At 41.7% G+C, this 13,086-nt stretch overlaps 1 protein-coding gene across 2 annotated transcripts in view; it reads left to right on the top strand.

The window, feature by feature from the left end:
• Positions 1 to 7,421, top strand: part of URI1 (URI1 prefoldin like chaperone) — an 82,948-nt gene extending 75,527 nt beyond the window's left edge. For both annotated transcript variants that reach the window (XM_064160285.1, XM_064160284.1), the window contains 5 exons: positions 1,578 to 1,758; positions 2,318 to 2,585; positions 3,106 to 3,266; positions 4,531 to 4,786; positions 7,053 to 7,421. In XM_064160285.1, the coding sequence (XP_064016355.1) occupies positions 1,578 to 1,758; positions 2,318 to 2,585; positions 3,106 to 3,266; positions 4,531 to 4,786; positions 7,053 to 7,241 (1,055 nt within the window). In that variant the 3' untranslated portion in view covers positions 7,242 to 7,421. The remainder of the gene's footprint in view (positions 1 to 1,577; positions 1,759 to 2,317; positions 2,586 to 3,105; positions 3,267 to 4,530; positions 4,787 to 7,052) is intronic.
• The last annotated feature ends 5,665 nt before the right edge of the window (positions 7,422 to 13,086 follow it).

Genomic DNA, 13,086 nt, shown 5'->3' with positions numbered 1-13,086 from the left:
GGGCACAATCTGAAAATCAAAATGAAATAGATTGTTAACTAATCCTTTCAGATTTTATTTATTAATTGTCTAATTACACCAAATGCAGCCCTCTGATTTCATACTCGGGTGCTTGCTTGGCTTACCTCAATTTATATTCAAATCTCAATAAAATGCATTTCAGCCATTTCTTAATGAGTTCATGAAAAATGCTATCCTATGGAAGAGTAGGGGACACACATTCCAACTTTACTCACAGTCAGTTATTTGCTTTTTAATGCTGCTATTGAATTTGTATTTTACTCAGGATTAAAGTATAAGGTGATGTGTTTGAATAAGGATAACTTTAAGCTCTGAATTCTTAAAATTTAGCAAAATGGCCACACGATTGATTAACAGAAATTTCAAAACTTGAAGGCTGCTGTATAAGGAAGACATTTTATTACTATTGATTAGATGCAGAAAACAGAATTTCATAGACTCAGATACTGGAGTACCACTGTATGGAGACAAAATGTTGGGTGTATTTGTAGGAGTGATGGAAGGGTCCTTACTCTTGTGTAAAGAGGTGCAAGTGCTGCCTTTAGGGGTGCTGATGGACAGAGAGTGCAGAACTCTCAGGAGACTGCCTGGGTCTGTGGCAGTACTCCTGGAGCTGCCAATCTCTGGGAGAAAGGGAATGAAAGAAGCAGTCTTGCCCTTCAGAGAGAGCTAAAGCATTAGTATTGTTAGCATGCAGTTTGTTCCCTATGTGCTAGACAGCACTCAAATAGTGAAAAGTATTCCCCATCGTCAATGGATGCACCATTTTACTAGGTAGCAAAGCTTTTAAATGTCAGTAAGAACTTGTTGGTGGCTACCATTTACTCACAAATGTAATCTCAGGTCACCTCTGAAGTTTTAAAGGAGTTTATATGAATTCTGAAAGGCAGATTTTATATGCTGTTCAGAGTGGGTTTTTTTTCACCAAAGAAGGGATTTGTAATGGCTGAGTTTTGGTCAGGTTTTCCAAATGACTCTGAGGATCATTTTTAATCATCTTCATTGAAAATGTAAGAAAACTCAACCCAAACCAAAGAGACTCTGCTCTTTAAATAGAGAGGACTTTGTCCAAAATGAGCTAAAGTACAAACTGGTTCGTTTTTCCCAGTTAATAAAATGTGCTGTTAATGGGACAGTGAGCAAATGTCACATTCACTAGTTGGTATCTTCTTAGAGCAAGTCGAAGTCTACTGTTTGGCACAAGAGGTAAAAAAAGCCCTACATATATATGTACATATGTCATAGGATTAATGTCTCCTGCTTTGTAAATAAACATCTCTGCTTTGCCTCAGTATTGCTGTAGCATCCGGATACCATTATCCTGAGCTGGTGCTCTGGTTCATTGGCAGTTTCACTTAAACAGTCAAACAATTACTTGAAATGGAAAATGTTCTGCCATAGTCTTTAATTCCTCTGCGGGTTCCCCCTTCCATGTTTTTTGTGTTTTTTGTGTTTTTTGTGTTTGTTTGTTTGGGTTTTGGGTTTTTTTTTTTTTGGTGGGTTTTCATTTGTTTGTTAATTACTTTAGTAATTGCATCTTATTTTTCCTCACACAGGGAAATCCCGAACTGCTCACAAACCTCATTCAAAGCCAAAAGTTTCAGATGTTTTCGAGGCAGACTTTCCAGCAAATGGAAGTGATACACAATCAATGGGCCGCTTTCAGTCAGAGGAAGAACTGTGGGCCCGCTTAGAAGAGCTTGAGAGGCAAGAAGAGATACTTGGTGAACTTGACAGGTATAGTACTGCTGTAGAACAGCCACGTTTGGAGTTCAGAAGGCTGTAGGAGTCCGATTGGTTTTGTACATGTAGGATTGCACCACGAGTGCAAATAGCCGATTACACTGGCACAGTTACAGAAGGGTGGAACACAAAGCATGCACTGCAAGGCCTAAGGTGCTGAAGTAGCCTTCTCTGCAACGATGACAGTGCAGAATTACAATATTTTGTTTCTTTAAGATGATAGAAAAGGGGGAAGTAAAGTCCATTCCCACAGGCTAGGAAAATCCATCATTTACAATGTAGGAGTTACCCATTTACTGTTCAATGACATCCTCACATCTATCCTGATCCTGAGGCTGTGTACATGTCATGAGCCAGAATGTCACAGTTTTGGTATTTCCAATTGACATGGAAAGGACATAGAAATTCTTAAAGTATGAAAAAAAGCTCCACAATCTGGCTAAGAATATACTACCTGGGCTAAAAAAAAATGTACAGACTTAATATTTTCTGTTCCTCTGTCTCTGAAGAGCATGAATTGCCTGAGTTCACTTGGGTATTTTTCATTTCATAGGATGCCTGATACAGCTGAGACAAATGGAGAAGATACAACCTCCTCTGAAGAGGAGAAGGAAGTGAAGAGGACAGATCTCAATGGGACATGTAAAGCAGAAGACTGTATTACTCAGGGCAGCTTCCATAAAGAAGCAACAAATTCAAACTTGGTTGGTGGCCACATTAATGGCTCTACATATTATCACAGCGATGACGAAGATGACCTAGACGTTGGAGATAACACTGTCCCAACTATTTTTTTCTCACACACTGTTGAACCTAAAAGGGTTGGTACTTCACTTAATTTCACCTTTCTAAACCTGAACATTTTAGACAACGTAGATAATGTAGAGTGCTAACTGTAGGTGACCTTGATTTGAATTTTTTTCTGAATGCTTGAAAACCACTGTTTAGACCCTGCAGTTTCAAATGTGGTATTAAAAAAGCCATCTTCAACTGCCTACCTTGCTGTTCTGGCTTCTGGCTGAGGTAAAAGGTAGTGTCCTAGATGCTTAAAAATGACTTTTTAGTTGACTTGAAATTGCTCAGCTGTTGAGCAGAGTTTCAACAAGCAGCTTTTCATACATTATATGCAAAATCTATGCGCATTAATGCTAAGGAATGCCCAACAACCACCAGGCTGCAGATCAACTAACTTCTGACATTATCCTCTCCAAGCGGTTGGGGACTATGAAGCATAGCTAAGTTAAGCAAATGCTTGAATGGTAACATTCATAGTGTGAACTGTTTATTCTTTGCCACTTGTTGATTTTATGCTCTAGACTGTCATTTGTGTTGTATTTTCAGGTAAGAATAAACACAGGAAAAAATACTACTTTGAAATTCAGTGAAAAGAAGGAAGAGGCCAAGCGTAAAAGGAGGAACAGCAATGGCAATGGCCAGGGCCAGGGCCACGGCCATGTGACTCCAGAGCTGCCTAACATCAAAACCCCAGCAGACATTTACCGGTGTGTAACTTACAGCTTTGGTGCATGAGCTTTCCCCTTAGCAGACCTTCTCTTTTCATTCCCGTTCGCCTATAGAGTGAAACTGAGCCTACCACTTCCTAACAGAAACAGCTGAATCCCAATGTACTACTAAAAATGAAAGGTTTTGGCTTCTGCATGTTTGCCATACCTTCATAGTCATAAAACATTTCTGAGCTTAAAGTTTCCTTTTTTCAGCTAGGAATTTCTCATTTACTTGCTTTTCCAGAGCTTCTGAAATTGAGGTAAATTTGCCAGGACATATCATCTGTGTAAAAGAATGCAGCAGTTGCATTATGTATTTAGTTTAATTTTAGGTAATTTGGTTCTCTGTTTTCAAACATAACTAATCAGATCTATCATTTGTGTCACAAAGTGCTTAAAGTTAAAACCCATCCTGGAGCTGAAGATGAGGTAATGTTTTTTTTTCATGGTGCTCTCCCTGAGCTCTGCAAAGGAGCTCTGTTTTCTGTAGGGATAAACCAGTGTTCCTTTGAATCCCTGATGGGTAAAACTGTTAAAAAACAAGTAACACTCTTAAAACTCATTCAGTCATTGGGCTTCTCCTTTATTAGTTTGATAAAATTGGCACTGTCTTCAAATGCTATTCTTTCTCCTCCACCCCACCCTGACTTGTCTAAGTCATGGAAATGGAGTACAAACTGTAGGAGGGCTCTTTATCAGTTTACAGGCTGTTAATACTTGAAAAGCATCTTCACGTTGATCTGTTCTTAAAAGATGATTTGTTTTATTACTTGTGTTTTTTTAAACTGAAAGCAGCCAATTATGGCACTTGTCAGGGAAGAGCTTCATCCTTTCCATGTGCAATAAATGCTTGGAGGATTTATTTTTATATTCTACATTTGACAAGGACTTCATTCTAGAAGACCTTCCATCGTTGTGATCTTCTGTTTCTCTCTACCGAAACAACCCTGACATTCATTTAGTTTACTCTAACTTTGTAACTTGCACTGTTTCTAACACTTTTCAAAGAGCTATACATTTTCTTCTGAAAGAGTGTGCCAACTTAATGCCTGAGTAAAGGGCGTTACAGTGTTTGCTCTGTAGAATTGATTCGTGTACGTTGGTAAATAGAACACCTCTAAAGGTACAGTATTGGAATTCTGCAGCAAAAAAGTTGGAAAAGCACATCATAATTAATTTGTACAAAATACAAAGCAAGATCACTGTAAATTTGTCATCTGATCCTGAAATGGTTTATTAAAACTAACATTTTCCTTTATAGAGTCTTTGTTGATGTTGTGAATGGAGAATATGTCCCTCGTAAATCAATTTTGAAGTCTCGAAGCAGAGAGAACAGTGTTTGTAGTGATACCAGTGAAAACAGTGCTGCAGAGTTTGATGACAGACGAGGAGTTCAGAGGAGTATTAGCTGTGATGAAGCTACTCAGAGTGACAACAGCGAAGGCATACTGGAGGAAGAGGAGGAGGGGCAGCAGCAGCTACCAAAAAAGCCTCCTCCCTCTTCAGGGACAACCGAGGTACAGTTTTTAATTAGTTATTGATTGTTGGCAGGGATAAAAATGAGAAATCTAATGACTGTAGTTGCCTATATCATCAGTTTGATTTCTTTAAAATAATTTTCTAGCTCCTACCTAGTTTTCCTCAGAAGGACATTATCAGGTGACAAGCTTCAGTCACACACATCTGAGGGGCAGAGGGAAGGAGAGGTGACTTCCCTGAGCCCTCTTCTTTAAAAGTCTGACAAAAGTAGTCATGTTCTGGTGTTACTGAAACCAGTGTCATGTCTCCTGGGTCGTCTTGAAAATTTCACTGCAGGATGAACAGGATTTAAAAAGGAAAAATGAAAAAAAGACTGTACTTCCTAGTTGATGAGAAGGTGGAACAGATCCTATGTAACCTGTGTTGCACAGCTGCTAGACAGCTTGTTTCCAGGTGGTGGTTTTAAGTTTTAAAATACTCAGATATCATCTGGTCATTATTTAAATCTGCCAAAGGCAGAGGAATCGCTCTGTAGAAGGAAGCATTACAACTCTACTCATCGTGTTCCAGACTAGGGCCATATTAAGTGATCCCAAACAAATCTGCTTTCACACATTTGCAAAGTTCAAGGCTTCATCATAAAGGAAAGAGACCGTATGACATCAGGGAAAACGTACAGTTACTTAGTGCCCGGATGAGTGCAAAAAGTAAATGTGTCCACTGCTCTGAAATTCATGGCCTAGAGTATTCTTCATATTTCTTTTGTAAGAACTAAATGGACTCATTTTTTCAAGCTAGATGAAACTTGAGTTATCAGTAGTTTCTAATGCAATGGGCAACTTCAATGGAAACACTATTTTTAGGAGAATAATTTTTTGCAAGAAATGCATTCCTCACAGGAGCTGCTGTTTACTGTCATTTTTTCATGCAAAGAGCTACAGACAGATCCAGGCAGGATGGGCAGACGCATGGTGAAATCTCTCTGCAGAGTTAGCACTTCACGTTGTGTGCTTTCTGTAGATTTGCTCTATTTTTGTAAAACTTCTGAGTACACTTTAGATGTTACCCATTAGTCCATTTACTGACTATGGCATGATTATTCTTTACAATAGAATGTATTTTCTAAGTCACTGAGGGAAACCAGGAGCAAAACCTCCAATTAGGCACACATTCCTAAATGCTGTTGGCTTTTTTGGGTGTTTGAAATACGTTATTTCTCCATTACCATTTCTGACACACTTAACATTGTTCTTTTTTGTTTCTCAATTTACCACTATCTTCTGATGTTGTATTTTGCTTACCTGTTTTTGAAATGTTGTCAGAACAGGCATGGCTTTGGGCGTACTTTGGGTGTTGGGAGTGGAAAATAAAAAAGCTACCTCCTTTTTTGCAGGCCCTGCAAGAAAAGAATGGCTGGTTTGTTTTGCTTTGTTTTTCTTGGTAACTGAGTTATGAAAAAGCAGAAGCAAGTGTAGTCAGTAAATCTGGTGTGCATTCCTTTGTCCCCAGTATGAGCATCAAACCTTGGATGTAAGCTGCTTCCCCTTGTCCTTAGGCATTTTGAGTTTTCTGTTTTCAATAGATAGTAGGGTGGTTTATTCTTAAATATGTTTATGAGAAGTAGTTCTTCCCAATGTTTTCCAAGAATCGTGATAATTTCTTAGCTAAGTTTAAAAGGATTAAGTCATATAATCAGCTGCATATAAATTATAATTTGTAAACATGGAATGTTTTTATTAGACCTTTTATAGAGAAGGAGTTGGAAGCAAGTTTGCTGTTCTCTTACGTATAAATTGCTTTCACCATTTTTTGATCATATTTGGTAAGGAGAAAAGGACAAAGTATGTGCTTGTCATTTTGTAGCCAGTGTGTCAGCTTGATGCAAATAGAAAACATGAAGTCATAAAACATGACGTATGAGGGAAATGCTGACATACTCCAACTTTGCAGAATCTCTCCATTTCTTATCCAAAATGAAACTACATATTACATCAGCTGCTTTATGTCTTGAGGATGTGTCGGTGAGGAAGCAAATTTTTAGACCATTTATGCAGTAGGAATGAGATTAAGTAGTACTTTTAAGACACTGTCTTTCATTCAGTCATCTTTGAACAAGCAATATTTTGAGGTTAATTACAATTTGGTTACTTATGCAAGGAACAATCATTGATTTAAAGATATTTCTTTACTTTTGATTAAAAGAAATAACAATCTTAATCAGGCTAATATAGGGTAATGACCTTATGGGCATAGCTTCACATTTGCATTTTATTAGCTCATTTTGAGTATTCTCTTCTGTTGTAGGCATTCTCTGGAACTGTTATAGAAAAGGAGCCTTTGTCTCCATCCATAATACCACACCCAGTCATTGCTCACCCAGTCCTGCCTACCATTCTGGAGAGAAAATCAGAAGAAGTTTTGTCTGAAGCATCAGAAGAAACTACAAAGAGGATTTCCAAATTCAAAGCTGCCAGAATGCAACAGACTAACTAGGTCCTGCTGAGGCAGTTGAAGTTGGAGCGCTCCTGCCTAGTTTCATGGTTGTGGATATTATGTGGAAACTATATGCATCGCACCTAGCTAGTTAAAGGGGTGTCCTGTGTTAATTTGGCATCGGTTATCTTCTTCACTTTTATTTACAACATTAAAAGGATAAAACGTTTAGTGTTTGAACACTTGAGTATCCATCTTACTTTGTCAATTTCCCTGTGTGCTGTCAGCACCTTTGTATATGTTTGCCTTATGATAGCAGCACTTGGGTCCTTTTTCCAAAAACTGTTCCTTACATACATTAGTTTTGTGTTCAAAGCTAAATACAGGCAGTTTTGTGCCAGCTGTGATGTTCTTCATACCATATGGACCATTCTAAGGGAACTTCTCACATTTCAACTAGATTCACAATTATACTGCATTACTTGCTTTAGCGTTTTCAGACACACTTGTATTCACATTGGTGTAGGTTTTGCAACTAGGTGTCTGCTGAAAGTTGCTTTCCTTCTTTCAAACCTCTCTGATAACTCACTGTACAGATCTATAAAACGCTGGGCTCATGTACATTGCAGGGAAGTTTCTTTGATGGAAAAGGGTATTTTGTAAAATTAAATTTTCAGTAAAAAAGCTGTGAAAGTTGTGTGTTTTTTTGGTGCTTTACTACTAATTTGGAAACAACACGGAGGGCAGATTTTTATTTTGAACTTGTGTTTCTAGCTTGAAGTGTTTACTACCACATGGACATAAAAGCAGTCCATTCTCTTCTGCCATTGTGTTTTAACCTCCTGCTAATGAATGTCCATGGAAATTGAATACTCTTAAGGAGAGAAGCATAAACTCAGACTCTGATTACAAAATCTCCTAGTTCTTTTGTATACTCAGAAAACATCATAATTGTCTTCAGAATGCCCAGAGGGAGTCAGCACTAAGGAAAAATATCTTAATGCTTCAACTTTATTTCAAAATGCAGCAGCACTGCAGCACATGGGCTACAGTTATGTGTATCCTTTTGAGAGCAATCCCAGCTTTTGGAGTTCTGCTCAGCAGCTCCTTCCTGTCTTCTTGCCATCCCCTTCCCTTGTGCTGATGGAGCTTTTGTTGAGGCCACCCCTGGAATGATAATAGAGGATGGTGCTTGGTTTAAAAACCAGACTATTTGGTTTGGGCTTTCTTGGTTTATTTTGTTGTTGTTTTTCCAATAGTTGTGCATGTTTTTTGGAAGCTAGTGAGTTTCTTAATTTCAGCATGTCTGTATCAGCACTGGCAGAGGATATGGGGAGCTAGGCTACCTTAAACTGGTGTTACTTTCCAGCTGACATCAAACCACAGCCTAAGACGTGAGGCAAAAAAATCTTTGAAGGTGTAAGGAAGAATTTGCTTTCAGCCACAGTTCTGTGGTTTTGTAAATATGCATCCTGAGAGCCACCAGCATCTGGTTTTCCAAATCTTACCATCCATGAACAGGGCATCAACTAATGCACCTCCCCCCACCTTCCCCTAAAAGTAGCTACACCTTATGCTTGTATCATTTCAGACCACAGCAGATTAGCGTGCATGAAAAGAGAATCACCACTGCCCCTTCTTCAAGACTTTTTCCTCCCTGCTTAAAAGGAAGGCGGAGGCGTTGGGACTTCTTTCTCTAGAGTCACTCTTAGAAAAAGCTGCCCTCCATCTAAGCTTGCTATTCTCTGCCATGTGTTTGGGAAGGTGGCATAGTTTCCGGGAGAGGAAATGCTGGTGAAGTTGTGTGGCAGCAGGAGAGCAAGGAGGGGCAGATAGCTGAGTCTCTGCCTGAGGGAGCAGCCCACCACAGCCGCAGGGCTGTTTTCCCTGCAGCATGGAGCAAATTGTGTTTTGCTGAAAGAAAAACTGAAGGGAGAGTTGTGCAGCCTTCTCATGCTTGAAGATTGCTGGCTGGGAGGGGTCAAACTTTCTTAAAGCAGATCCTGAGAATCACATTGAAAGTGTTAATGATTAACTTGATTCATGTTCAAATGCAGGGGTTTTTTTTTAAAGCATATTGCATTAGTACTAAAATAAGCCATCAATGCCAGTCCACCCTCTATTCACGGCTAAATATTTAAAGGAGGTTATTTATAGCTTCTTTAATGAATTCTTGGCTAAACAAAATGAAATTATGTCCTAGAAAAGTAGAAGCTATTTTGTAACCAGAACAGTGCAACTGTAAAATATAGTTCCATGAATATGTATTTTAAATAACAAGGGGTTGAGATCCAAGACTACCAGACATGGGTAATTAGAGGGAAAAGGAGAGAAAGAAAGGAAGAGGGAGAGAGAAATCCCTTTAAAAAGATTTATTTAGATATCTTCTGAAATACTTCTCGCTTCTAGTTACTTCAGCAAAACCAAATGCCCCTTGTCACCATAGATCAGGTTCAAATCAAAATTAATACTTTGCTTGTTTTCTTTTTCTCCCCTTTTTTTCACATCCCTGCTCACGGGAAAAAGTAGGATAAATGCACCTTGGGTTTTAATGAATTATGGGCTTGGTTCAGGGAAGCATCCTTACTCAGGAATGCACTTAAGCACGTGCATGTGTCTCAAGGATTTTGCAAGGAAGAATGGACTTAACCGCATGCTTAAAACTAAGCACACAAATGTTTTCCCTAATAGGGAACTTGAATGTGTCTGTGCCCTTTCTGCAGTATATTTAATTGTCAGAGGGTTTGTAGGCGGGAGTCAGCCTTCATCTTGGGTCTCCAGGTGGGCTTCACCAGTATATTCACTGTGCAGTGCCTATAGCAAGGAGAAACAGCTGCAGGATTTCTGGAGATGGTTTGCAAATGCTAAACAACAAAATCTACCAGAGCAGATAAAAACCCAAAAGAGTGTTTAAAAAAAATAAGCCCATCTCAGTGAGAACTTCACATTTGCTTTTTGAACAGCTCTGAAGCCAACAAGTAGATGTGGATGAGGACCAATGCACGGATGAATAAAGTACTGGGATGGTGCCCCGAACCTGAAGCACGTAGAGTTCCTGGCAATTAATTCATCTGCTGAGGTGAATGTCTTTTTGCCTCCAATGCTGCAGTCTGAGATGTATTCACTTTAGAGTATAGTTTAACCAATTGCTGAAACTCTTGATAGTCCTGCTGACTCTGGAAGAGCTCCTTATCTGCCAGGAAGTGCTGCTGGGTCTGGTGCTGAGTGAGAAAGAGGGGGGTTCGTTCTTCTTGGTGCTGCCCAGGAGGTTTCACAGGAAGGACGTGGGGCAGCCGGGATGGGGCAGCTTTGACAGCCGATCCCTGGGGTGGCACAGGAACACACATGCTCGTTGGAGCCCTATCCCGGCGTCCCCAGCCCTCTCAGGCACAGGCCAACAGTGCCAGGTAGAGAGGAAGCCAGCCTAACATCACGGGCAGATAGAAACGCAGCAGGAGAAAACATCTTTGGTCTGAAACAGGAGTGGTGGCAGCAGCCTGCAGAGACTGGCCGTGGGGCCAGGTCAATGGGCCTCAGCTGTGCTCCGCTCCGCTTCCCGCAGCTGTCCCACACAGGCCGCCTGAGGGCCACGACTGCACGACCGGAAATTACCTGCTCCACCTCCAGGTCTCTTTGGGCGGCAAGTTTGACTCCTTCATCTTCTACATCGGCCACAACCAAGCCGGGCACTCACCTGCACCCAGGGAAAGGGGTGCGTGGGGGAAGTGTTGTCCCTCAGGGGCTGAGCAAGTGCAGCCTGGAGAACATGACAGAAAAGGCGTTGGGTCCTGTGTGCCCAGTGTAGCTGGGTCTGTGCTGCGGCTGCGGGCCGGGCCGGGCCGGGCCGGAGGAGCCTGTGTTGTGCGCTTGGAGGTAAAGTGGATTTCTTTCTTTCCTTCTCTGCTGTAAGAGTAGTCGCACTTAGCGCTTTCAACTGCTCACTTAGCGCATCGAAACAGCAGATTTCTCTATGTTTCGAGAGTGTCTAAACCAGCTGTTTTAACTGTTCGTTTTAAGAAAGTGATTTGTGTTGCAAAAATAAGCCAGGATTAAAAGAAATCAGATGCGTGTGTTTGGTACGCGGTATTTTTGTGTTACAAATAGCTTCGTTCTAACCCACATTAACCCCACGGTACGTGAATTTTGCCAGCTCCCGCTGCGTCTTTTAAATCAAACCCAGTAAATCACTCGGAGCGTTCTAGTTCCTCACAGACCGCTCCCGCAGTGCAAGCCCGTTCGGCGGCCCGAGCAACGCCAGGCCAGCAGCCTGTGGCGAGGTTCGCCCGGGCCCGTAGCTCAGTTCGGGGCCGCCCGGGAAGGCGCGGAGGCCGGAGAGCGCTGCGCGGGCCGCTGCAGTTCCCGCGCACGCCGGTAGGTAGCAGCGGCGAGCGAAGGCGGCGGCGAGCTGCCAGTCAGCGGGGCGAGTTTATTATTCATCTCCGTTATAGGTGGGGTGTGCAGACAGTTACAGTAATAATTACCCAGACTGGAGGGTTTCCTAGGCAACCGGGTTTTTTTCCTCATTCATGCTGTTGCAGAGAGTACGCCTGTAAAGCATGACATTGCTGTATTCGGGGGTTTGTTGCCCTCCCGCTGCTCCAGGTTTGAGGTTAGTTACAGCATCATAAGGTGCTCTCAAGCATAAAAAGCTCAGGCTGGGATTAAAGCACGCAGGGAACGCTATCGCCAAGTCTTTCCTTCTGCTGGTTCACTTTTAAGTAACAAGGTTATAAAAATGCAAATGCCATCTCGGGGTTGTTAATAACTAATATTGGGAAGAATTCCTGCAAGTTGTAAAACATTTTTTGTAAACAAACCCCAAGCCAGGTGAGGTGGCTCCTTGTGTTTTATGACTGCCTCGTGAAAATAATATTTGCAGAAAAGGGAGTTGCAGCTTGATCTAGCCTTGCAGTGTTTAGCATCATAAATCAATGGGAACTGCTCCATGCAGCTAATGATAAGGTGGTATTTGTTGTTTATCCCGCTTTATGGTAATGGCTCGTGAGGAGGAGGGTGCTGTGTCCTTCCTGAAGGAGCAGGAGTAATCCTTGATGTGGTAACAGAGTAACAGAAACCACATCTATTATCAGAGATCTATAAACGAATCATATTATCCTACATTTTTAGGCTTACTAGAGCGCTCATTTTCAGAAACTCACATCAAGCATTGTGCAAGGATGAAGAGTAGTATTTTTCCATCCCTGCCGTATGAGGCAGAGGGAATTCATGATGCAATCTTGCACTGAGATGGGGAATTTTTACCCGTTAACATGTTGAAGTAAGATGGTAAAGCATGATTACATCTGGAAAGATTGTAATCTGCTGGTGACATGCTCCTCGTGGAAGGGTGGGCTCTGGATTAATGGGGTGACCCAGCCGGTGGAGTGCTTGGGGGATCCCAGCTTGTCAGAGCAGTTTGATCTTCTTTAAATGGTTAATGGTGATACTGAAGCAAAGCAAAAAAAACCCAAACCATCACCCCCAAACAAAACCCTGTTAACTCCTAACTCCCTTCTCAGCTGCCCTGTGGATAAAGCCATTTCAGAATTCACTGGCACGTGGCCCACCTCTCTGGTGTTACACCTTTGGGATTGATCACCCATCCTGTCCCTGCAAATCTCAGATTACAGCCCCTGCTGAGCCCTTGGTAGCTGGTGAGGAAAGTCTGCATTGGCCTCTGTCAGGGCAGAAATGGAAGGTGGGCATCCCACTGCACCTGAGAGCCAGAGCAGCCCAGGGGCAGTGAGCACTGAGCATTGTGGGGCTGCAGCCAGCCTGCGCACTCCAAATAACTGTAAGCTCACCTGTGTGAGACCAAGTGGCAGACACTGCCTGTGTCCACACAGTGAGACTAAGTGGCAGATGTTTCCCGTGTTCTCCAGCAGGGCTGGGGATGAGTGTTGCA

Source organism: Pogoniulus pusillus, chromosome 20 (genome assembly GCF_015220805.1).
Source record: "Pogoniulus pusillus isolate bPogPus1 chromosome 20, bPogPus1.pri, whole genome shotgun sequence".
In the NCBI taxonomy this organism is placed as follows: Eukaryota; Metazoa; Chordata; class Aves; order Piciformes; family Lybiidae; genus Pogoniulus; species Pogoniulus pusillus.
This window is presented reverse-complemented; position numbering and strand designations above follow the sequence as displayed.